Below are 24,629 nucleotides of genomic sequence, written 5' to 3'. Positions count from 1 at the left end.
AACTCTGGGTCTGGGTTTGGGGACTGTAGTTATTGCAGTAACTCTGGGTCTGTGTTTGGCGACTGTGTTAATGCAGTAACTCTGTGTCTGGGTTTAGGAACTGTAGTTAATGCAGTAACTCTGGGACTAGGTTTGGGGACAGTAGTTAATGCAGTAACTCGGGATCTGGGTTTAGGAACTGTAGTTAATGCAGTAACTCTGGGACTAGGTTTGGGGACAGTAGTTAATGCAGTAACTCGGGATCTGGGTTTAGGAACTGTAGTTAATGCAGTAACTCTGGGACTAGGTTTGGGGACAGTAGTTAATGCAGTAACTCGGGATCTGGGTTTAGGAACTGTAATTAATGCAGTAACTCTGTGTCTGGGTTTAGGAACTGTAGTTAATGCAGTCACTCTGGGTCTGGGTTTAGGAACTGTAGTTAATGCAGTAACTCTGGGTCTGGGTTTGGGGACTGCAGTTAATGGAGTAACTCTGGGTCTGGGATTGGGGACTGCAGTTAATGGAGTAACTCTGGGTCTGGGTTTGGGGACTTTAGTTAATGCAGTAACTCTCGGTCTGTGTTTGGGGAATGTAGTTAATGGAGTAACTCCGGGTCTGGGTTGAGGAACTGTTGTTAATGCAGTAACTCTGGCTCTGGGATTGGGAACTGTAGGTAATGCAGTAACTCTGGGACTGGGTTTGGGGACTGTAGTTCATGCAGTAACTCTGGGACTGGGTTTGGGGACTGTAGGTAATGCAGTAACTCTGGGACTGGGTTTGGGGACTGTAGTTCATGCAGTACCTCTGGGTCTGGGTTTGGGGACTGTAGGTAATGCAGTAACTCTGGGACTGGGTTTGGGGACTGTAGTTAATGCAGTAACTCTGGGACTGGGTTTGGGGACTGTAGTTAATGCAGTAACTCTGGGGCTGGGCTCAGGGACTGTAGTTAATGCAGTAACTCTGGGTCTGGGTTTAGGAACTGTAGTTAATGCAGTAACTGTGGGTCTGGGCCCAAGGACTGTAGTTAATGCAGTAACTGTGGGTCTGTGTTTGGGGACTGTAGTTAATGCAGTAACTCTGGGTCGGGGTTTGGGGACTGTAGTTAATGCAGTAACTGTGGGTCTGTGCGCAAGGACTGTAGTTAATACAGTAACTCTGGGTCTGTGTTTGGGGACTGTAGTTAATGCAGTAACTCTGGGTCGGGGTTTGGGGACTGTCGTTAATGCAGTAACTCTGGGTCTGGGCTCAGGGACTGTAGTTAATATAGTAAATCTGGGTGGGGGCTCAGGGAGTGTAGTTAGTGCAGTAACTCTGGGTCTGGGCTCAGGGACTGTAGTTGATGCTGTAACTCCGGCTCTGGGATTAGGAACTGATGTTAATGCAGTAAATCTGGGACTGGGTTTGGGGACTGTAGTTAATGCAGTAACTCTGGGTCTGAGTTTGGGGACTGTAGGTAATGCAGTAACTCTGGGACTGGGTTTGGGGACTGTAATTTTAATCATGTTGTTTCCTTTCAGTATCTTGGGACATGGTTTTCGATCGGAGCTGGCTGCAATTGTTCCTGGTTCATTAAATATAAGAAAATGATGACTATGAGCAAGATAGTTTTATCATCCACTGAGGATAAGAATGAACTCCACTGCAAATTTGTATATGATCGGTAAGATCTCTATATTTACACCTTGTCTACGGTGCTGCTTCTGACTCAGGGGCCATTATTACGAGAAATAAAAGCAGGAAATACTGGAATTACTCAGCAGGTCTGGCAGCATCTGTGGAGAGAGGAGCAGAGTTAACAATTCAGCTCACTGACATTCTATGAGAACGGATGGTACAGTGTGCACCTTGTGGAACTGATGGTACAGTGTACACCGTGTGCAACTGATGGTACAGTGTGCACCAAGTGGAACTGATGCTGCAGTGTGCACTATGTGGAACTGATGGTACAGTGTGCACTATGTGGAACTGATGGGACAGTGTGCACTATGTGCAACAGATGGTACAGTGTGCACTGTGTGGAACTGATGGTACAGTGTGCACCGTGTGGAACTGATGGTACAGTGTGCACTATGTGGAACTGATGGTACAGTGTGCACCGTGTGGAACTGATGGTACAGTGTGCACTATGTGGAACTGATGGTACAGTGTGCACTATGTGGAACTGATGGTACAGTGTGCACCGTGTGGAACTGATGGTACAGTGTGCACCATGTGGAACTGATGGTACAGTGTGCACCATGTGGAACTGATGGTACAGTGTGCACCATGTGGAACTGATGCTACAGTGTGCACTATGTGGAACTGATGGGACAGTGTGCACTATGTGGAACTGATGGTACAGTGTGCACTATGTGGAACTGATGGGACAGTGTGCACTATGTGGAACTGATGGTACAGTGTGCACTATGTGGAACTGATGGTACAGTGTGCACCATGTGGAACTGATGCTACAGTGTGCACTATGTGCAACAGATGGTACAGTGTGCACTATGTGGAACTGATGCTACAGTGTGCACTATGTGGAACTGATGGGACAGTGTGCACTATGTGGAACTGATGGTACAGTGTGCACTATGTGGAACTGATGGTACAGTGTGCACTATGTGGAACTGATGGGACAGTGTGCACTATGTGGAACTGATGGTACAGTGTGCACTATATGGAACTGATGGTACAGTGTGCACCATGTGGAACTGATGCTACAGTGTGCACTATGTGGAACTGATGGGACAGTGTGCACTATGTGGAACTGATGGGACAGTGTGCACGATGTGGAACTGATGGGACAGTGTGCACTATGTGGAACTGATGGTACAGTGTGCACTATATGGAACTGATGGTACAGTGTGCACCATGTGGAACTGATGCTACAGTGTGCACTATGTGGAACTGATGGGACAGTGTGCACTATGTGGAACTGATGGTACAGTGTGCACTATGTGGAACTGATGGTACAGTATGCACTATATGGAACTGATGCTACAGTGTGCACTATGTGGAACTGATGGGACAGTGTGCACTATGTGCAACAGATGGTACAGTGTGCACTATGTGGAACTGATGGTACAGTGTGCACCATGTGGAACTGATGGTACAGTGTGCACTATGTGGAACTGATGGTACAGTGTGCACTATGTGGAACTGATGGTACAGTGTGCACCATGTGGAACTGATGGTACAGTGTGCACTATGTGGAACTGATGGTACAGTGTGCACTATGTGGAACTGATGGTACAGTGTGCACCATGTGGAACTGATGGTACAGTGTGCACTGTGTGGAACTGATGGTACAGTGTGCACTATGTGGAACTGATGGTACAGTGTGCACTATGTGGAACTGATGGTACAGTGTGCACTGTGTGGAACTGATGGTACAGTGTGCACCATGTGGAACTGATGGTACAGTGTGCACCATGTGGAACTGATGGTACAGTGTGCACTATGTGGAACTGATGGTACAGTGTGCACTATGTGGAACTGATGGTACAGTGTGCACCATGTGGAACTGATGGTACAGTGTGCACCGTGTGGAACTGATGGTACAGTGTGCACTATGTGGAACTGATGGTACAGTGTGCACTATGTGGAACTGATGGTACAGTGTGCACTATGTGGAACTGATGGTACAGTGTGTACCGTGTGGAACTGATGGTACAGTGTGTACCGTGTGGAACTGATGGTACAGTGTGTACCGTGTGGAACTGATGGTACAGTGTGCACCGTGTGGAACTGATGGTACAGTGTGCACCATGTGGAACTGATGGTACAGTATGCACTATATGGAACTGATGCTACAGTGTGCACTATGTGGAACTGATGGGACAGTGTGCACTATGTGGAACTGATGGGACAGTGTGCACTGTGTGGAACTGATGGTACAGTATGCACTATATGGAACTGATGCTACAGTGTGCACTATGTGGAACTGATGGGACAGTGTGCACTATGTGGAACTGATGGGACAGTGTGCACTATATGGAACTGATGGTACAGTATGCACTATATGAAACTGATGCTACAGTGTGCACTATATGGAACTGATGGGACAGTGTGCACTATGTGGAACTGATGGGACAGTGTGCACTATATGGAACTGATGGTACAGTATGCACTATATGGAACTGATGGTACAGTGTGCACTATGTGGAACTGATGGGACAGTGTGCACTATGTGGAACTGATGGTACAGTGTGCACCGTGTGGAACTGATGGTACAGTGTGCTCTATATGGAACTGATGCTACAGTGTGCACTCTGTGGAACAGATGGGACAGTGTGCACTATGTGCAACAGATGGTACAGTGTGCACTGTGTGGAACTGATGGTACAGTGTGCACCGTGTGGAACTGATGGTACAGTGTGCACTATGTGGAACTGATGGTACAGTGTGCACCGTGTGGAACTGATGGTACAGTGTGCACTATGTGGAACTGATGGTACAGTATGCACTATATGGAACTGATGCTACAGTATGCACTATGTGGAACTGATGGTACAGTGTGCACCGTGTGGAACTGATGGTACAGTGTGCACCATGTGGAACTGATGGTACAGTGTGCACTATATGGAACTGATGCTACAGTGTGCACTATGTGGAACTGATGGGACAGTGTGCTCTATGTGCAACAGATGGTACAGTGTGCACTGTGTGGAACTGATGGTACAGTGTGCACTATGTGGAACTGATGGTACAGTGTGCACTATGTGGAACTGATGGTACAGTGTGCACTGTGTGGAACTGATGGTACAGTATGCACTATATGGAACTGATGCTACAGTGTGCACCATGTGGAACTGATGGGACAGTGCGCACTGTGTGGAACTGATGGTACAGTGTGGAACTGATGGTACAGTGTGCACCATGTGGAACTGATGCTACAGTGTGCACTGTGTGGAACTGATGGTACAGTGTGCACCATGTGGAACTGATGGTCCAGTGTGCACCATGTGGAACTGATGCTACAGTGTGCACTATGTGGAACTGATGGTACAGTGTGCACTGTGTGGAACTGATGGTACAGTGTGCACCATGTGGAACTGATGCTACAGTGTGCACTGTGTGGAACTGATGGTGCAGTGTGCACTGTGTGGAACTGATGGTGCAGTGTGCACTGTGTGGAACTGATGGTACAGTGTGCACTATGTGGAACTGATGCTACAGTGTGCACCATGTGGAACTGATGCCACAGTGTGCACCATGTGGAACTGATGCCACAGTGTGCACCATGTGGAACTGATGGTACAGTGTGTACTATGTGGAACTGATGCTACAGTGTGCAGCATGTGGAACTGATGGTACAGTGTGCACCATGTGGAACTGATGGTACAGTGTGCACCATGTGGAACTGATGGTACAGTGTGCACCATGTGGAACTGATGCTTCAGTGTGCACCATGTGGAACTGATGGTACAGTGTGCACCATGTGGAACTGGTGCAACAGTGTGCACTATGTGGAACTGATGCTACAGTGTGCACCATGTGGAACTGATGCTACAGTGTGCACCGTGTGGAACTGATGGTACAGTGTGCACCATGTGGAACTGATGCAACAGTGTGCACCATGTGGAACTGATGCAACAGTGTGCACTATGTGGAACTGATGCTACAGTGTGCACCATGTGGAACTGATGGTACAGTGTGCACCATGTGGAACTGATGCAACAGTGTGCACTATGTGGAACTGATGCTGCAGTGTGCAACATGTGGAACTGATGCGACAGTGTGCACTATGTGGAACTGATGCTACAGTGTGCACTATGTGGAACTGATGGTACAGTGTGCACCATGTGAAACTGATGCTACAGTGTGCACCATGTGGAACTGATGTGACAGTGTGCACTGTGTGGAACTGATGCGACAGTGTGCACTATGTGGAACTGATGCTACAGTGTGCACTATGTGGAATTGATGGTGCAGTATGCACGATGTGGAACTGATGATACAGTGTGCACCATGTGGATCTGATGGCACAGTGTGCACTATATGGAACTGATGGTACAGTGTGCACCATGTGGAACTGATGGTACAGTGTGCACTATGTGGAACTGATGGTGCAGTGTGCACTATGTGGAACTGGTGGTACAGTGTGCACTGTGTGGAACTGATGGTACAGTGTGCACTGTGTGCAACTGATGGTACAGTGTGCACCGTGTGGAACTGATGGTACAGTGTGCACTTTGTGGAACTGATGGTACAGTGTGCACTGTGTGGAACTGATGGTACAGTGTGCACCGTGTGGAACTGATGGTACAGTGTGCACCCTGTGGAACTGATGTTACAGTGTGCACTATGTGGAACTGATGGTACAGTGAGCACTGTGTGGAACTGATGGTACATTGTGCACTATGTGGAACTGATGGTACAGTGTGCACTGTGTGGAACTGATGGTACAGTGTGCACTGTGCGGAACTGATGGTACAGTGTGCACTGTGTGGAACTGATGGTACAGTGTGCACTGTGGGGAACTGATGCTACAGTGTGCACTATGTGGAACTGATGGTACAGTGTGCACCGTGGGGAACTGATGGTACAGTGTGCACTGTGCGGAACTGATGGTACGGTGTGCACTATGTGGAACTGATGGTATAGTGTGCACTGTGTGGAACTGATGGTACAGTGTGCACCATGAGGAACTGATGGTACAGTGTGCACCATGTGGAACTGATGGTACAGTGTGCACCATGTGGAACTGATGGTACAGTGTGCACCATGTGGAACTGATGCAACAGTGTGCACCATGTGGAACTGATGCTACAGTGTGCACTGTGTGGAACTGATGGTTCAGTGTGCACCTTGTGGGACTGATGTTACAGTGTGCACGATGTGGAACTGATGCTACAGTGTGCCCTATGTGGAACTGATGGTACAGTGTGCACTATGTGGAACTGATGGTACAGTGTGCACTATGTGGAACTGATGGTACAGTGTGCACCGTGTGGAACTGATGGTACAGTGTGCACCATGTGGAACTGATGGTACAGTGTGCACTATGTGGAACTGATGGTACAGTGTGCACTGTGTGGAACTGATGGGACAATGTGCACTATGTGGAACTGATGGGACAATGTGCACTATGTGGAACTGATGGGACAGTGTGCACCGTGTGGAACTGATGGTACAGTGTGCACCAAGTGGAACTGATGCAACAGTGTGCACCGTGTGGAACTGATGCAACAGTGTGCACCGTGTGGAACTGATGCTACAGTGTGCACTGTGTGGAACTGATGGTACAGTGTGCACCGTGTGGAACCGATGGTGCAGTGTGCACTATGTGGAACTGATGGTACAGTGTGCACTATGTGGAACAGGTGGTACAGTGTGCACTGTGTGGAACTGATGGTACAGTGTGCACCGTGTGGAACTGATGTTACAGTGTGCACTGTGTGGAACTGATGGTACAGTGTGCACTGTGCGGAACTGATGGTACAGTGTGCAGTGTGTGGAAATGATGCTACAGTGTGCACTGTGTGGAACTGATGGTACAGTGTGCACTGTGTGGAACTGAAGGGACAGTGTGCACTGTGTGGAACTGATGGTACAGTGTGCAGTGTGTGGAAATGATGCTACAGTGTGCACTGTGTGGAACTGATGGTACAGTGTGCACTGTGTGGAACTGATGGAACATTGTGCACCATGTGGAACTGATGGTACAGTGTGCACCATGTGGAACTGATGGTACAGTGTGCACTATGTGGAACTGATGGTACAGTGTGCACTATGTGGAACTGATGGTACAGTGTGCACCGTGTGGAATTGATGGTACAGTGTGCACCATGTGGAACTGATGGTACAGTGTGCACTATATGGAACTGATGCTACAGTGTGCACTATGTGGAACTGATGGGACAGTGTGCACTATGTGGAACTGATGGGACAGTGTGCACTGTGTGGAACTGATGGTACAGTGTGCACCATGTGGAACTGATGGTACAGTGTGCACTATGTGGAACTGATGCTACAGTGTGCACTGTGTGGAACTGATGGTACAGTGTGCACTGTGTGGAACTGAAGGGACAGTGTGCACTGTGTGGAACTGATGGTACAGTGTGCAGTGTGTGGAAATGATGCTACAGTGTGCACTGTGCGGAACTGATGGTACAGTGTGCACTGTGTGGAACTGATGGTACAGTGTGCACCATGTGGAACTGATGGTACAGTGTGCACTATGTGGAACTGATGGTACAGTGTGCACTATGTGGAACTGATGGTACAGTGTGCACCATGTGGAACTGATGGTACAGTGTGCACCGTGTGGAACTGATGGTACAGTGTGCACCATGTGGAACTGATGGTGCAGTGTGCACTATGTGGAACTGGTGGTACAGTGTGCACTGTGTGGAACTGATGGTACAGTGTGCACTGTGTGCAACTGATGGTACAGTGTGCACCGTGTGGAACTGATGGTACAGTGTGCACTTTGTGGAACTGATGGTACAGTGTGCACTGTGTGGAACTGATGGTACAGTGTGCACCGTGTGGAACTGATGGTACAGTGTGCACCCTGTGGAACTGATGTTACAGTGTGCACTATGTGGAACTGATGGTACAGTGAGCACTATGTGGAACTGATGGTACGGTGTGCACTGTGTGGAACTGATGGTACAGTGTGCACTGTGCGGAACTGATGGTACAGTGTGCACTGTGTGGAACTGATGGTACAGTGTGCACTGTGGGGAACTGATGCTACAGTGTGCACTATGTGGAACTGATGGTACAGTGTGCACTGTGTGGAACTGATGGTACATTGTGCACTATGTGGAACTGATGGTACGGTGTGCACTGTGTGGAACTGATGGTACAGTGTGCACTGTGCGGAACTGATGGTACAGTGTGCACTGTGTGGAACTGATGGTACAGTGTGCACTGTGGGGAACTGATGCTACAGTGTGCACTATGTGGAACTGATGGTACAGTGTGCACCGTGGGGAACTGATGGTACAGTGTGCACTGTGCGGAACTGATGGTACGGTGTGCACTATGTGGAACTGATGGTATAGTGTGCACTGTGTGGAACTGATGGTACAGTGTGCACCATGAGGAACTGATGGTACAGTGTGCACCATGTGGAACTGATGGTACAGTGTGCACCATGTGGAACTGATGGTACAGTGTGCACCATGTGGAACTGATGCAACAGTGTGCACCATGTGGAACTGATGCTACAGTGTGCACTGTGTGGAACTGATGGTACAGTGTGCACCTTGTGGGACTGATGTTACAGTGTGCACGATGTGGAACTGATGCTACAGTGTGCACTATGTGGAACTGATGGTACAGTGTGCACTATGTGGAACTGATGGTACAGTGTGCACTATGTGGAACTGATGGTACAGTGTGCACCGTGTGGAACTGATGGTACAGTGTGCACTATATGGAACTGATGCTACAGTGTGCACAATGTGGAACTGATGGGACAATGTGCACTATGTGGAACTGATGGTACAGTGTGCACTGTGTGGAACTGATGGTACAGTGTGCACTGTCTGGAACTGATGGTACAGTGTGCACTGTGTGGAACTGATGGGACAATGTGCACTATGTGGAACTGATGGGACAATGTGCACTATGTGGAACTGATGGGACAGTGTGCACCGTGTGGAACTGATGGTACAGTGTGCACCAAGTGGAACTGATGCAACAGTGTGCACCGTGTGGAACTGATGCAACAGTGTGCACCGTGTGGAACTGATGCTACAGTGTGCACTGTGTGGAACTGATGGTACAGTGTGCACCGTGTGGACCCGATGGTGCAGTGTGCACTATGTGGAACTGATGGTACAGTGTGCACTATGTGGAACAGGTGTTACAGTGTGCACTGTGTGGAACTGATGGTACAGTGTGCACCGTGTGGAACTGATGTTACAGTGTGCACTGTGTGGAACTGATGGTACAGTGTGCTCTGTGCGGAACTGATGGTACAGTGTGCAGTGTGTGGAAATGATGCTACAGTGTGCACTGTGTGGAACTGATGGTACAGTGTGCACTGTGTGGAACTGAAGGGACAGTGTGCACTGTGTGGAACTGATGGTACAGTGTGCAGTGTGTGGAAATGATGCTACAGTGTGCACTGTGTGGAACTGATGGTACAGTGTGCACTGTGTGGAACTGATGGAACATTGTGCACCATGTGGAACTGATGGTACAGTGTGCACCATGTGGAACTGATGGTACAGTGTGCACTATGTGGAACTGATGGTACAGTGTGCACTATGTGGAACTGATGGTACAGTGTGCACCGTGTGGAACTGATGGTACAGTGTGCACTATGTGGAACTGATGCTACAGTGTGCACTATGTGGAACTGATGGGACAGTGTGCACTATGTGGAACTGATGGGACAGTGTCACTGTGTGGAACTGATGGTACAGTGTGCACCATGTGGAACTGATGGTACAGTGTGCACTATGTGGAACTGATGCTACAGTGTGCACTATGTGGAACTGATGGTACAGTGTGCACCGTGTGGAACTGATGGTACAGTGTGCATTGTGGGGAACTGATCCAACAGAGTGCACTATGTGGAACTGATGGTACAGTGTGCACCGTGGGGAACTGATGGTACAGTGTGCACTGTGCGGAACTGATGGTACGGTGTGCACTATGTGGAACTGATGGTATAGTGTGCACTGTGTGGAACTGATGGTACAGTGTGCACCATGAGGAACTGATGGTACAGTGTGCACCATGTGGAACTGATGGTACAGTGTGCACCATGTGGAACTGATGCAACAGTGTGCACCATGTGGAACTGATGCTACAGTGTGCACTGTGTGGAACTGATGGTACAGTGTGCACCTTGTGGGACTGATGTTACAGTGTGCACGATGTGGAACTGATGCTACAGTGTGCACTATGTGGAACTGATGGTACAGTGTGCACTATGTGGAACTGATGGTACAGTGTGCACTATGTGGAACTGATGGTACAGTGTGCACCGTGTGGAACTGATGGTACAGTGTGCACTATATGGAACTGATGCTACAGTGTGCACAATGTGGAACTGATGGGACAATGTGCACTATGTGGAACTGATGGTACAGTGTGCACTGTGTGGAACTGATGGGACAATGTGCACTATGTGGAACTGATGGGACAATGTGCACTATGTGGAACTGATGGGACAGTGTGCACCGTGTGGAACTGATGGGACAGTGTGCACCGTGTGGAACTGATGCAACAGTGTACACCGTGTGGAACTGATGCTACAGTGTGCACTGTGTGGAACTGATGGTACAGTGTGCACCGTGTGGAACCGATGGTGCAGTGTGCACTATGTGGAACTGATGGTACAGTGTGCACTATGTGGAACAGGTGGTACAGTGTGCACTATGTGGAACTGATGCTACAGTGTGCACTGTGTGGAACTGATGGTACAGTGTGCACTGTGTGGAACTGAAGGGACAGTGTGCACTGTGTGGAACTGATGGTACAGTGTGCAGTGTGTGGAAATGATGCTACAGTGTGCACTGTGTGGAACTGATGGTACAGTGTGCACAGTGTGGAACTGATGGTACAGTGTGCACCATGTGGAACTGATGGTACAGTGTGCACTATGTGGAACTGATGGTACAGTGTGCACTATGTGGAACTGATGGTACAGTGTGCACCATGTGGAACTGATGGTACAGTGTGCACCGTGTGGAACTGATGGTACAGTGTGCACCATGTGGAACTGATGGTACAGTGTGCACTATATGGAACTGATGCTACAGTGTGCACTATGTGGAACTGATGGGACAGTGTGCACTATGTGGAACTGATGGTGCAGTGTGCACTATGTGGAACTGGTGGTACAGTGTGCACTGTGTGGAACTGATGGTAAAGTGTGCACTGTGTGCAACTGATGGTACAGTGTGCACCGTGTGGAACTGATGCTACAGTGTGCACTGTGTGGAACTGATGGTACAGTGTGCACCGTATGGAACCGATGGTGCAGTGTGCACTATGTGGAACTGATGGTACAGTGTGCACTATGTGGAACTGGTGGTACAGTGTGCACTGTGTGGAACTGATGCTACAGTGTGCACTGTGTGGAACTGATGGTACAGTGTGCACTATGTGGAACCGATGGTGCAGTGTGCACTATGTGGAACTGATGGTACAGTGTGCACTATGTGGAACTGGTGGTACAGTATGCACTGTGTGGAACTGATGGTACAGTGTGCACCGTGTGGAACTGATGGTACAGTGTGCACTGTGTGGAACTGATGGTACAGTGTGCACCGTGTGGAACTGATGGTACAGTGTGCACCCTGTGGAACTGATGTTACAGTGTGCACTATGTGGAACTGATGGTACAGTGAGCACTGTGTGGAACTGATGGTACATTGTGCACTATGTGGAACTGATGGTACAGTGTGCACTGTGTGGAACTGATGGTACAGTGTGCACTGTGCGGAACTGATGGTACAGTGTGCACTGTGTGGAACTGATGGTACAGTGTGCACTGTGGGGAACTGATGCTACAGAGTGCACTATGTGGAACTGATGGTACAGTGTGCACCGTGGGGAACTGATGGTACAGTGTGCACTGTGCGGAACTGATGGTACGGTGTGCACTATGTGGAACTGATGGTATAGTGTGCACTGTGTGGAACTGATGGTACAGTGTGCACCATGAGGAACTGATGGTACAGTGTGCACCATGTGGAACTGATGGTACAGTGTGCACCATGTGGAACTGATGGTACAGTGTGCACCATGTGGAACTGATGCAACAGTGTGCACCATGTGGAACTGATGCTACAGTGTGCACTGTGTGGAACTGATGGTACAGTGTGCACCTTGTGGGACTGATGTTACAGTGTGCACGATGTGGAACTGATGCTACAGTGTGCACTATGTGGAACTGATGGTACAGTGTGCACTATGTGGAACTGATGGTACAGTGTGCACCGTGTGGAACTGATGGGACAGTGTGCACTATATGGAACTGATGCTACAGTGTGCACTGTGTGGAACTGATGGGACAATGTGCACTATGTGGAACTGATGGGACAATGTGCACTATGTGGAACTGATGGGACAGTGTGCACCGTGTGGAACTGATGGTACAGTGTGCACCAAGTGGAACTGATGCAACAGTGTGCACCGTGTGGAACTGATGCAACAGTGTGCACCGTGTGGAACTGATGCTACAGTGTGCACTGTGTGGAACTGATGGTACAGTGTGCACCGTGTGGAACCGATGGTGCAGTGTGCACTATGTGGAACTGATGGTACAGTGTGCACTATGTGGAACAGGTGGTACAGTGTGCACTGTGTGGAACTGATGGTACAGTGTGCACCGTGTGGAACTGATGTTACAGTGTGCACTGTGTGGAACTGATGGTACAGTGTGCACTGTGCGGAACTGATGGTACAGTGTGCAGTGTGTGGAAATGATGCTACAGTGTGCACTGTGTGGAACTGATGGTACAGTGTGCACTGTGTGGATCTGATGGAACATTGTGCACCATGTGGAACTGATGGTACAGTGTGCACCATGTGGAACTGATGGTACAGTGTGCACTATGTGGAACTGATGGTACAGTGTGCACTATGTGGAACTGATGGTACAGTGTGCACCGTGTGGAACTGATGGTACAGTGTGCACCATGTGGAACTGATGGTACAGTGTGCACTATGTGGAACTGATGCTACAGTGTGCACTGTGTGGAACTTATGGTACAGTGTGCACTGTGTGGAACTGAAGGGACAGTGTGCACTGTGTGGAACTGATGGTACAGTGTGCAGTGTGTGAAAATGATGCTACAGTGTGCACTGTGTGGAACTGATGGTACAGTGTGCACTGTGTGGAACTGATGGTACAGTGTGCACCATGTGGAACTGATGGTACAGTGTGCACCATGTGGAACTGATGGTACAGTGTGCACTATGTGGAACTGATGGTACAGTGTGCACCGTGTGGAACTGATGGTACAGTGTGCACCGTGTGGAACTGATGGTACAGTGTGCACCATGTGGAACTGATGGTACAGTGTGCACTATATGGAACTGATGCTACAGTGTGCACTATGTGGAACTGATGGGACAGTGTGCACTATGTGGAACTGATGGGACAGTGTGCACTGTGTGGAACTGATGGGACAGTGTGCACTGTGTGGAACTGATGGTACAGTGCGCACCATGTGGAACTGATGGTACAGTGTGCACTATGTGGAACTGATGGTACAGTGTGCACTATGTGGAACTGGTGGTACAGTGTGCACTGTGTGGAACTGATGGCACAGTGTGCAACGTGTGGAACTGATGGTACAGTGTGCACCATGTGGAACTGATGCTACAGTGTGCACCATGTGGAACTGATGGTACAGTGTGCACGATGTGGAACTGATGGTACAGTGTGCACCATGTGGAACTGATGGTACAGTGTGCACCATGTGGAACTGATGGTACAGTGTGCACTGTGTGGAACTGATGGTACAGTGTGCACTGTGTGGAACTGATGGTACAGGGTGCACTGTGGGGATCTGATGGTACAGTGTGCACTGTGGGGAACTGATGGTACAGTGTGCACTGTGTGGAACAGATGGTACAGTGTGCACTGTGTGGAACTGATGGTACAGTGTGCACCGTGTGGAACTGATGGCACAGTGTGCACTATCTGGAACTGATGGTACAGTGTGCACTATGTGGAACTGGTGGTACATTGTGCAGTGTGTGGAACTGATGGTACAGTGTGCACCGTGTGGAACTGATGTTACAGTGTGCACTGTGTGGAACTGATGGTACAGTGTGCACCGTGTGGAACTGATGGTACAGTGTGCACTATCTGGAACTGATGGTACAGTGTGCACTATGTGGAACTGGTGGTACATTGTGCACTTTGTGGAACTGATGGTACAGTGTGCACCGTGTGGAACTGATGGTACAGTGTGCACTATGTGGAACTGATGGTACAGTGTGCACCGTGTGGAACTGATGGCACAGTGTGCACTATCTGGAACTGATGGTACAGTGTGCACCATGTGGAACTGATGGTACAGTGTGCAGCATGTGGAACTGATGCTACAGTGTGCACCATGTGGAACTGATGGTACAGTGTGCACCATGTGGAACTGATGCAACAGTGTGCACTATGTGGAACTGATGCTACAGTGTGCACCATGTGGAACTGGTGCAACTGTGTGCACTATGTGGAACTGATGCTACAGTGTGCACCATGTGGAACTGATGCTACAGTGTGCACTGTGTGGAACTGATGGTACAGTGTGCACCATGTGGAACTGATGCTACAGTGTGCACCATGTGGAACTGATGCAACAGTGTGCACCATGTGGAACTGATGCTACGGTGTGCACTGTGTGGAACTGATGGTACAGTGTGCACCTTGTGGGACTGATGTTACAGTGTGCACGATGTGGAACTGATGCTACAGTGTGCACTATGTGGAACTGATGGTACAGTGTGCACTATGTGGAACTGATGGTACAGTGTGCACCGTGTGGAACTGATGGTACAGTGTGCACTATATGGAACTGATGCTACAGTGTGCACAATGTGGAACTGATGGGACAATGTGCACTATGTGGAACTGATGGTACAGTGTGCACTGTGTGGAACTGATGGTACAGTGTGCACCAAGTGGAACTGATGCAACAGTGTGCACCGTGTGGAACTGATGCAACAGTGTGCACCGTGTGGAACTGATGCTACAGTGTGCACTGTGTGGAACTGATGGGACAATGTGCACTATGTGGAACTGATGGGACAATGTGCACTATGTGGAACTGATGGGACAGTGTGCACCGTGTGGAACTGATGGTACAGTGTGCACCAAGTGGAACTGATGCAACAGTGTGCACCGTGTGGAACTGATGCAACAGTGTGCACCGTGTGGAACTGATGCTACAGTGTGCACTGTGTGGAACTGATGGTACAGTGTGCACCGTGTGGAACCGATGGTGCAGTGTGCACTATGTGGAACTGATGGAACAGTGTGCACTATGTGGAACTGGTGGTACAGTGTGCACTGTGTGGAACTGATGGTACAGTGTGCACCGTGTGGAACTGATGTTACAGTGTGCACTGTGTGGAACTGATGGTACAGTGTGCACTGTGTGGAACTGATGGTAGATTGTGCACTGTGTGGAACTGATGGTACAGTGTGCACTGTGTGGAACTGATGGTACAGTGTGCACTGTGCGGAACTGATGGTACAGTGTGCAGTGTGTGGAAATGATGCTACAGTGTGCACTATGTGGAACTGATGGTACAGTGTGCACTGTGTGGAACTGAAGGGACAGTGTGCACTGTGTGGAACTGATGGTACAGTGTGCAGTGTGTGGAAATGATGCTACAGTGTGCACTGTGTGGAACTGATGGTACAGTGTGCACTGTGTGGAACTGATGGAACATTGTGCACCATGTGGAACTGATGGTACAGTGTGCACCATGTGGAACTGATGGTACAGTGTGCACTATGTGGAACTGATGGTACAGTGTGCACTATGTGGAACTGATGGTACAGTGTGCACCGTGTGGAACTGATGGGACAATGTGCACTATGTGGAACTGATGGGACAATGTGCACTATGTGGAACTGATGGGACAGTGTGCACCGTGTGGAACTGATGGTACAGTGTGCACCAAGTGGAACTGATGCAACAGTGTGCACCGTGTGGAACTGATGCAACAGTGTGCACCGTGTGGAACTGATGCTACAGTGTGCACTGTGTGGAACTGATGGTACAGTGTGCACCGTGTGGAACCGATGGTGCAGTGTGCACTATGTGGAACTGATGGTACAGTGTGCACTATGTGGAACTGGTGGTACAGTGTGCACTGTGTGGAACTGATGGTACAGTGTGCACCGTGTGGAACTGATGTTACAGTGTGCACTGTGTGGAACTGATGGTACAGTGTGCACTGTGTGGAACTGATGGTAGATTGTGCACTGTGTGGAACTGATGGTACAGTGTGCACTGTGTGGAACTGATGGTACAGTGTGCACTGTGCGGAACTGATGGTACAGTGTGCAGTGTGTGGAAATGATGCTACAGTGTGCACTGTGTGGAACTGATGGTACAGTGTGCACTGTGTGGAACTGAAGGGACAGTGTGCACTGTGTGGAACTGATGGTACAGTGTGCAGTGTGTGGAAATGATGCTACAGTGTGCACTGTGTGGAACTGATGGTACAGTGTGCACTGTGTGGAACTGATGGAACATTGTGCACCATGTGGAACTGATGGTACAGTGTGCACCATGTGGAACTGATGGTACAGTGTGCACTATGTGGAACTGATGGTACAGTGTGCACTATGTGGAACTGATGGTACAGTGTGCACCGTGTGGAACTGATGGTACAGTGTGCACCATGTGGAACTGATGGTACAGTGTGCACTATATGGAACTGATGCTACAGTGTGCACTATGTGGAACTGATGGGACAGTGTGCACTATGTGGAACTGATGGGACAGTGTGCACTGTGTGGAACTGATGGTACAGTGTGCACCATGTGGAACTGATGGTACAGTGTGCACTGTGTGGAACTGATGGTACAGTGTGCACTGTGTGGAACTGAAGGGACAGTGTGCACTGTGTGGAACTGATGGTACAGTGTGCAGTGTGTGGAAATGATGCTACAGTGTGCACTGTGTGGAACTGATGGTACAGTGTGCACTGTGTGGAACTGATGGTACAGTGTGCACTATGTGGAACTGATGGAACAGTGTGCACTATGTGGAACTGATGGTACAGTGTGCACCGTGTGGTACTGATGGTACAGTGTGCACCGTGTGGAACTGATGGTACAGTGTGCACCATGTGGAACTGATGCTACAGTGTGCACTATATGGAACTGATGCTACAGTGTGCACTATGTGGAACTGATGGGACAGTGTGCACTATGTGGAACTGATGGGACAGTGTGCACTGTGTGGAACTGATGGGACAGTGTGCACTGTGTGGAACTGATGGTACAGTGTGCACCATGTGGAACTGATGGTACAGTGTGCACTATGTGGAACTGATGGTACAGTGTGCACTATGTGGAACTGGTGGTACAGTGTGCACTGTGTGGAACTGATGGTACGGTGTGCACCGTGTGGAACTGATGGCACAGTGTGCAACGTGTTGAACTGATGGTACAGTGTGCACCATGTGGAACTGATGCTACAGTGTGCACCATGTGGAACTGATGGTACAGTGTGCACGATGTGGAACTGATGGTACAGTGTGCACCATGTGGAACTGATGGTACAGTGTGCACCATGTGGAACTGATGGTACAGTGTGCACTGTGTGGAACTGATGGTACAGTGTGCACTGTGTGGAACTGATGGTACAGGGTGCACTGTGGGGAACTGATGGTACAGTGTGCACTGTGGGGAACTGATGGTACAGTGTGCACTGTGTGGAACAGATGGTACAGTGTGCACTGTGTGGAACTGATGGTACAGTGTGCACCGTGTGGAACTGATGGCACAGTGTGCACTATCTGGAACTGATGGTACAGTGTGCACTATGTGGAACTGGTGGTACATTGTGCACTGTGTGGAACTGATGGTACAGTGTGCACCGTGTGGAACTGATGTTACAGTGTGCACTGTGTGGAACTGATGGTACAGTGTGCACCGTGTGGAACTGATGGTACAGTGTGCACTATCTGGAACTGATGGTACAGTGTGCACTATGTGGAACTGGTGGTACATTGTGCACTTTGTGGAACTGATGGTACAGTGTGCACCGTGTGGAACTGATGGTACAGTGTGCACTATGTGGAACTGATGGTATAGTGTGCACCGTGTGGAACTGATGGCACAGTGTGCACTATCTGGAACTGATGGTACAGTGTGCACCATGTGGAACTGATGGTACAGTGTGCAGCATGTGGAACTGATGCTACAGTGTGCACCATGTGGAACTGATGGTACAGTGTGCACCATGTGGAACTGATGCAACAGTGTGCACTATGTGGAACTGATGCTACAGTGTGCACCATGTGGAACTGGTGCAACTGTGTGCACTATGTGGAACTGATGGTACAGGGTGCACCGTGTGGAACTGATGGTACAGTGTGCACCGTGTGGAACTGATGGTACAGTGTGCACCATGTGGAACCGATGGTACAGTGTGCATCATGTGGAACCGATGGTACAGTGTGCACTATGTGGAACTGATGCTACAGTGTGCACAATGTGGAACTCATGCTGCAGTGTGCACCATGTGGAACTGATGGTACAGTGTGCACCATGTGGAACTGATGGTACAGTGTGCACCAAGTGGAACTGATGCTACAGTGTGCACCATGTGGAACTGATGCTACAGTGTGCACTGTGTGGAACTGATGGTACAGTGTGCACCAAGTGGAACTGATGCTACAGTGTGCACCATGTGGAACTGATGCAACAGTGTGCACTATGTGGAACTGATGCAACAGTGTGCACCATGTGGAACTGATGGTACAGTGTGCACCATGTGGAACTGATGCTACAGTGTGCACCATGTGGAACTGATGCGACAGTGTGCACCGTGTGAAACTGATGCGACAGTGTGCACTGTGTGGAACTGATGCTACAGTGTGCACTATGTGGAACTGATGCTACAGTGTGCACTATGTGGAATTGATGGTGCAGTGTGCACGATGTGGAACTGCTGGTACAGTGTGCACTATATGGAACTGATGCTACAGTGTGCACTATGCGGAACTGATGGGACAGCGTGCACTGTGTGCAACTGATGGTACAGTGTGCACCATGTGGAACTGATGGTAAAGTGTGCACGATGTGGAACTGATGGTACAGTGTGCACTATGTGGAACTGATGGGACAGTGTGCACTGTGTGCAACTGATGGTACAGTGTGCACCATGTGGAACTGATGGTACAGTGTGCACTATGTGGAACTGATGGTACAGTGTGCACTGTGTGGAACTGATGGTACAGTGTGCACTATGTGGAACTGGTGGTACAGTGTGCACTGTGTGGAACTGATGGTACAGTGTGCACTGTGTGGAACTGATGGTACAGTGTGCACCGTGTGGAACTGATGGTACAGTGTGCAGTGTGTGGAACTGATGGTACAGTGTGCACTGTGTGGAACTGATGGTACAGTGTGCACTGTGTGGAACTGATGGTACAGTGTGCACTGTGTGGAACTGATGGTAAAGTGTGCACCGTGTGGAAATGATGCGACAGTGTGCACTGTGTGGAACTGATGGTACAGTGTGCACTATGTGGAACTGATGGTACAGTGTGCACTGTGGGGAACTGATGGTACAGTGTGCACTGCGGGGAACTGATGGTACAGTGTGCACTGCGGGGAACTGATGGTACAGTGTGCACTGCGGGGAACTGATGCTACAGTGTGCACTATGTGGAACTGATGGTACAGTGTGCACTGTGGGGAACTGATGCTACAGTGTGCACTATGTGGAACTGATGGTACAGTGTGCACTATGTGGAACTGATGGTACAGTGTGCACTGTGGGGAACTGATGGTACAGTGTGCACTGCGGGGAACTGATGCTACAGTGTGCACTATGTGGAACTGATGGTACAGTGTGCACTGTGGGGAACTGATGCCACAGTGTGCACTATGTGGAACTGATGGTACAGTGTGCACAATGTGGAACTCATGCTGCAGTGTGCACCATGTGGAACTGATGGTACAGTGTGCACCATGTGGAACTGATGGTACCGTGTGCACTATGTGGAACTGATGGTACAGTGTGCACTATATGGAACTGTTGGTACAGTGTGCACTATGTGGAACTGATGGTACAGTGAGCACTGTGTGGAACTGATGGTACAGTGTGCACCATGTGGAATTGATGCTACAGTGTGCACTGTGTGGAACTGATGGTACAGTGTGCACCATGTGGAACTGATGGTACAGTGTGCACCATGTGGAACTGATGGTACAGTGTGCACCATGTGGAACTGATGCTACAGTGTGCACTATGTGGAACTGATGCTACAGTGTGCACTGTGTGGAACTGATGGTACAGTGTGCACCATGTGGAACTGATGGTACAGTGTGCACCATGTGGAACTGATGCTACAGTGTGCACTATGTGGAACTGATGCTACAGTGTGCACTATGTGGAACTGATGGTACTGTGTGCATTATGTGGAACTGATGGTACATTGTGCACTGTGTGGAACTGATGGTACAGTGTGCACCGTGTGGAACTGATGTTACAGTGTGCACTGTGTGGAACTGATGGTACAGTGTGTACCGTGTGGAACTGATGTTACAGTGTGCACCATGTGGAACTGACGCTCCAGTGTGTACCATGTGGAACTGATGGTGCACTGTGCACCATGTGGAACTGATGCTACAGTGTGCACCATGTGGAACTGATGCTACAGTGTGCACCATGTGGAACTGATGGAACAGTGTGCACCGTCTGGAACTGATGGTACAGTGTGCACCGTGTGGAACTGATGGTACAGTGTGCACCATGTGGAACCGATGGTACAGTGTGCATCATGTGGAACCGATGGTACAGTGTGCACTATGTGGAACTGATGCTACAGTGTGCACAATGTGGAACTCATGCTGCAGTGTGCACCATGTGGAACTGATGGTACAGTGTGCACCATGTGGAACTGATGGTACAGTGTGCACCATGTGGAACTAATGCAACAGTGTGCACTATGTGGAACTGATGCTACAGTGTGCACCATGTGGAACTGATGCTACAGTGTGCACTATGTGGAACTGATGCTACAGTGTGCACTATGTGGAACTGATGCTAGAGTGTGCACTATGTGGAACTGATGGTACAGTGTGCACCATGTGGAACTGATGGTACAGTGTGCACTATGTGGAACTGATGGGACAGTGTGCACTATGTGGAACTGATGGGACAGTGTGCACTATGTGGAACTGATGGTACAGTGTGCACTGTGTGGAACTGATGGTACAGTGTGCACCATGTGGAACTGATGGTACAGTGTGCACTGTGTGGAACTGATGGTACAGTGTGCACTATGTGGAACTGATGGTACAGTGTGCACCATGTGGAACTGATGGTACAGTGTGCACCATGTGGAACTGATGCTACAGTGTGCACCATGTGGAACTGATGGCACAGTGTGCACTATGTGGAACTGATGGTACAGTGTGCACCGTGTGGAACTGATGCGACAGTGTGCACTATGTGGAACTGATGCTACAGTGTGCACCGTGTGGAACTGATGGTACAGTGTGCAGTATGTGGAACTGATGGTACAGTGTGCAGTATGTGGAACTGATGGTACAGTGTGCACTATGTGGAACTGATGGTACAGTGTGCACCATGTGGAATTGATGCTACAGTGTGCACTGTGTGGAACTGATGGTACAGTGTGCACTGTGCGGATCTGATGGTACAGTGTGCACTGTGTGGAACTGATGGTACAGTGTGCACTGTGCGGATCTGATGGTACAGTGTGCACTGTGTGGAACTGATGGTACAGTGTGCACTGTGCGGATCTGATGGTACAGTGTGCACTGTGCGGATCTGATGGTACAGTGTGCACTGTGTGGAACTGATGGTACAGTGTGCACTGTGCGGATCTGATGGTACAGTGTGCACTGTGTGGAACTGATGGTACAGTGTGCACTGTGCGGATCTGATGGTACAGTGTGCACTGTGCGGATCTGATGGTACAGTGTGCACTGTGTGGAACTGATGGTACAGTGTGCACTGTGCGGATCTGATGGTACAGTGTGCACTGTGTGGAACTGATGGTACAGTGTGCACCGTGTGGAACAAACGGTACAGTGTGCACCGTGTGGAACTGATGTTACAGGGTGCACTATGTGGAACTGATGGTACAGTGTGCACTGTGTGGAACTGATGGTAAGGTGTGCACCGTGTGGAAATGATGCTACAGTGTGCACTGTGTGGAACTGATGGTACAGTGTGAACTATGTGGAACTGATGGTACAGTGTGCATTGTGTGGAACTGATGGTACAGTGTGCACTGTGGGGAACTGATGGTACAGTGTGCACTGCGGGGAACTGATGCTACAGTGTGCACTATGTGGAACTGATGGTACAGTGTGCACTGCGGGGAACTGATGCTACAGTGTGCACTATGTGGAACTGATGGTACAGTGTGCACAATGTGGAACTCATGCTGCAGTGTGCACCATGTGGAACTGATGGTACAGTGTGCACCATGTGGAACTGATGGTACAGTGTGCACCGTGTGGAACTGATGGTACAGTGTGTACCGTGTGGAACTGATGTTACAGTGTGCACCATGTGGAACTGACGCTCCAGTGTGTACCATGTGGAACTGATGGTACAGTGTGCACCATGTGGAACTGATGCTACAGTGTGCACCATGTGGAACTGACGCTCCAGTTTGTACCATGTGGAACTGATGGTACAGTGTGCACCATGTGGAACTGATGCTACAGTGTGCACCATGTGGAACTGACGCTCCAGTGTGTACCATGTGGAACTGATGCTCCAGTGTGTACCATGTGGAACTGATGCTACAGTGTGCACCATGTGGAACTGATGCTACAGTGTGCACCATGTGGAACTGATGCCACAGTGTGCACCATGTGGAACTGATGCCACAGTGTGCACCATGTGGAACTGATGCTACAGTGTGCACCATGTGGAACTGATGCTACAGTGTGCACCATGTGGAACTGATGCTACAGTGTGCACCATGTGGAACTGATGCTACAGTGTGCACCATGTGGAACTGATGCCACAGTGTGCACCATGTGGAACTGATGGTGCAGTGTGCACTATGTGGAACTGATGCTACAGTGTGCACCATGTGCAACTGATGCTACAGTGTGCACCATGTGGAACGGATGGTACAGTGTGCACTATGTGGAACTGATGCTACAGTGTGCACCATGTGGAACTGATGGTACAGTGTGCACCATGTGGAACTGATGGTACAGTGTGCACTGTGTGAAACTGATGGTACAGTGTGCACCATTTGCAACTGATGGTACAGTGTGCACCATGTGGAACTGATGGTACAGTGTGCACTGTGTGGAACTGATGGTACAGTGTGCACCATTTGGAACTGATGGTACAGTGTGCACTATGTGGAACTGATGGTACAGTGTGCACTGTGTGGAACTGATGGTACAGTGTGCACCATTTGGAACTGATGGTACAGTGTGCACCATGTGGAACTGATGGTACAGTGTGCACTGTGTGGAACTGATGCTACAGTGTGCACCATGTGGAACTGATGCTACAGTGTGCACCATGTGGAACTGATGCTACAGTGTGCACCATGTGGAACTGATGGTACAGTGTGCACTGTGTGGTACTGATGGTACAGTGTGCACTATGTGGAACTGATGGGACAGTGTGCACTGTGTGGAACTGATGGTACAGTGTGCACCATTTGGAACTGATGGTACAGTGTGCACTATGTGGAACTGATAGTACAGTGTGCACTGTGTGGAACTGATGGGACAGTGTGCACCATGTGGAACTGATGGGACAGTGTGCACCGTGTGGAACTGATGGAACAGTGTGCACTGTGTGGAACTGATGGTACAGTGTGCACCATTTGGAACTGATGCTACAGTGTGCACCATTTGGAACTGATGCTACAGTGTGCACCATGTGGAACTGATGGTACAGTGTGCACCATGTGGAACTGATGGTACAGTGTGCACTGTGTGGAACTGATGCTACAGTGTGCACTGTGTGGAACTGCTGGTACAGTGT

At 49.4% G+C, this 24,629-nt stretch overlaps 1 protein-coding gene across 1 annotated transcript in view; it reads left to right on the top strand.

Moving 5' to 3' along the window:
- LOC137347841 (protein AMBP-like) overlaps positions 1–24,629 on the top strand; it is a 522,339-nt gene that overhangs the window by 95,489 nt on the left and 402,221 nt on the right. Inside the window, exon 2 of the mRNA XM_068012887.1 lies at positions 1,497–1,639. Within this exon, the coding sequence (XP_067868988.1) occupies positions 1,497–1,639 (143 nt within the window). The remainder of the gene's footprint in view (positions 1–1,496; positions 1,640–24,629) is intronic.

Source organism: Heterodontus francisci, chromosome 32, assembly GCF_036365525.1.
Source record: "Heterodontus francisci isolate sHetFra1 chromosome 32, sHetFra1.hap1, whole genome shotgun sequence".
Taxonomy (NCBI): Eukaryota; Metazoa; Chordata; class Chondrichthyes; order Heterodontiformes; family Heterodontidae; genus Heterodontus; species Heterodontus francisci.
The sequence above is the reverse complement of the archived record's forward strand: the minus strand, read 5'-3'. Positions and strand labels throughout refer to the sequence as shown.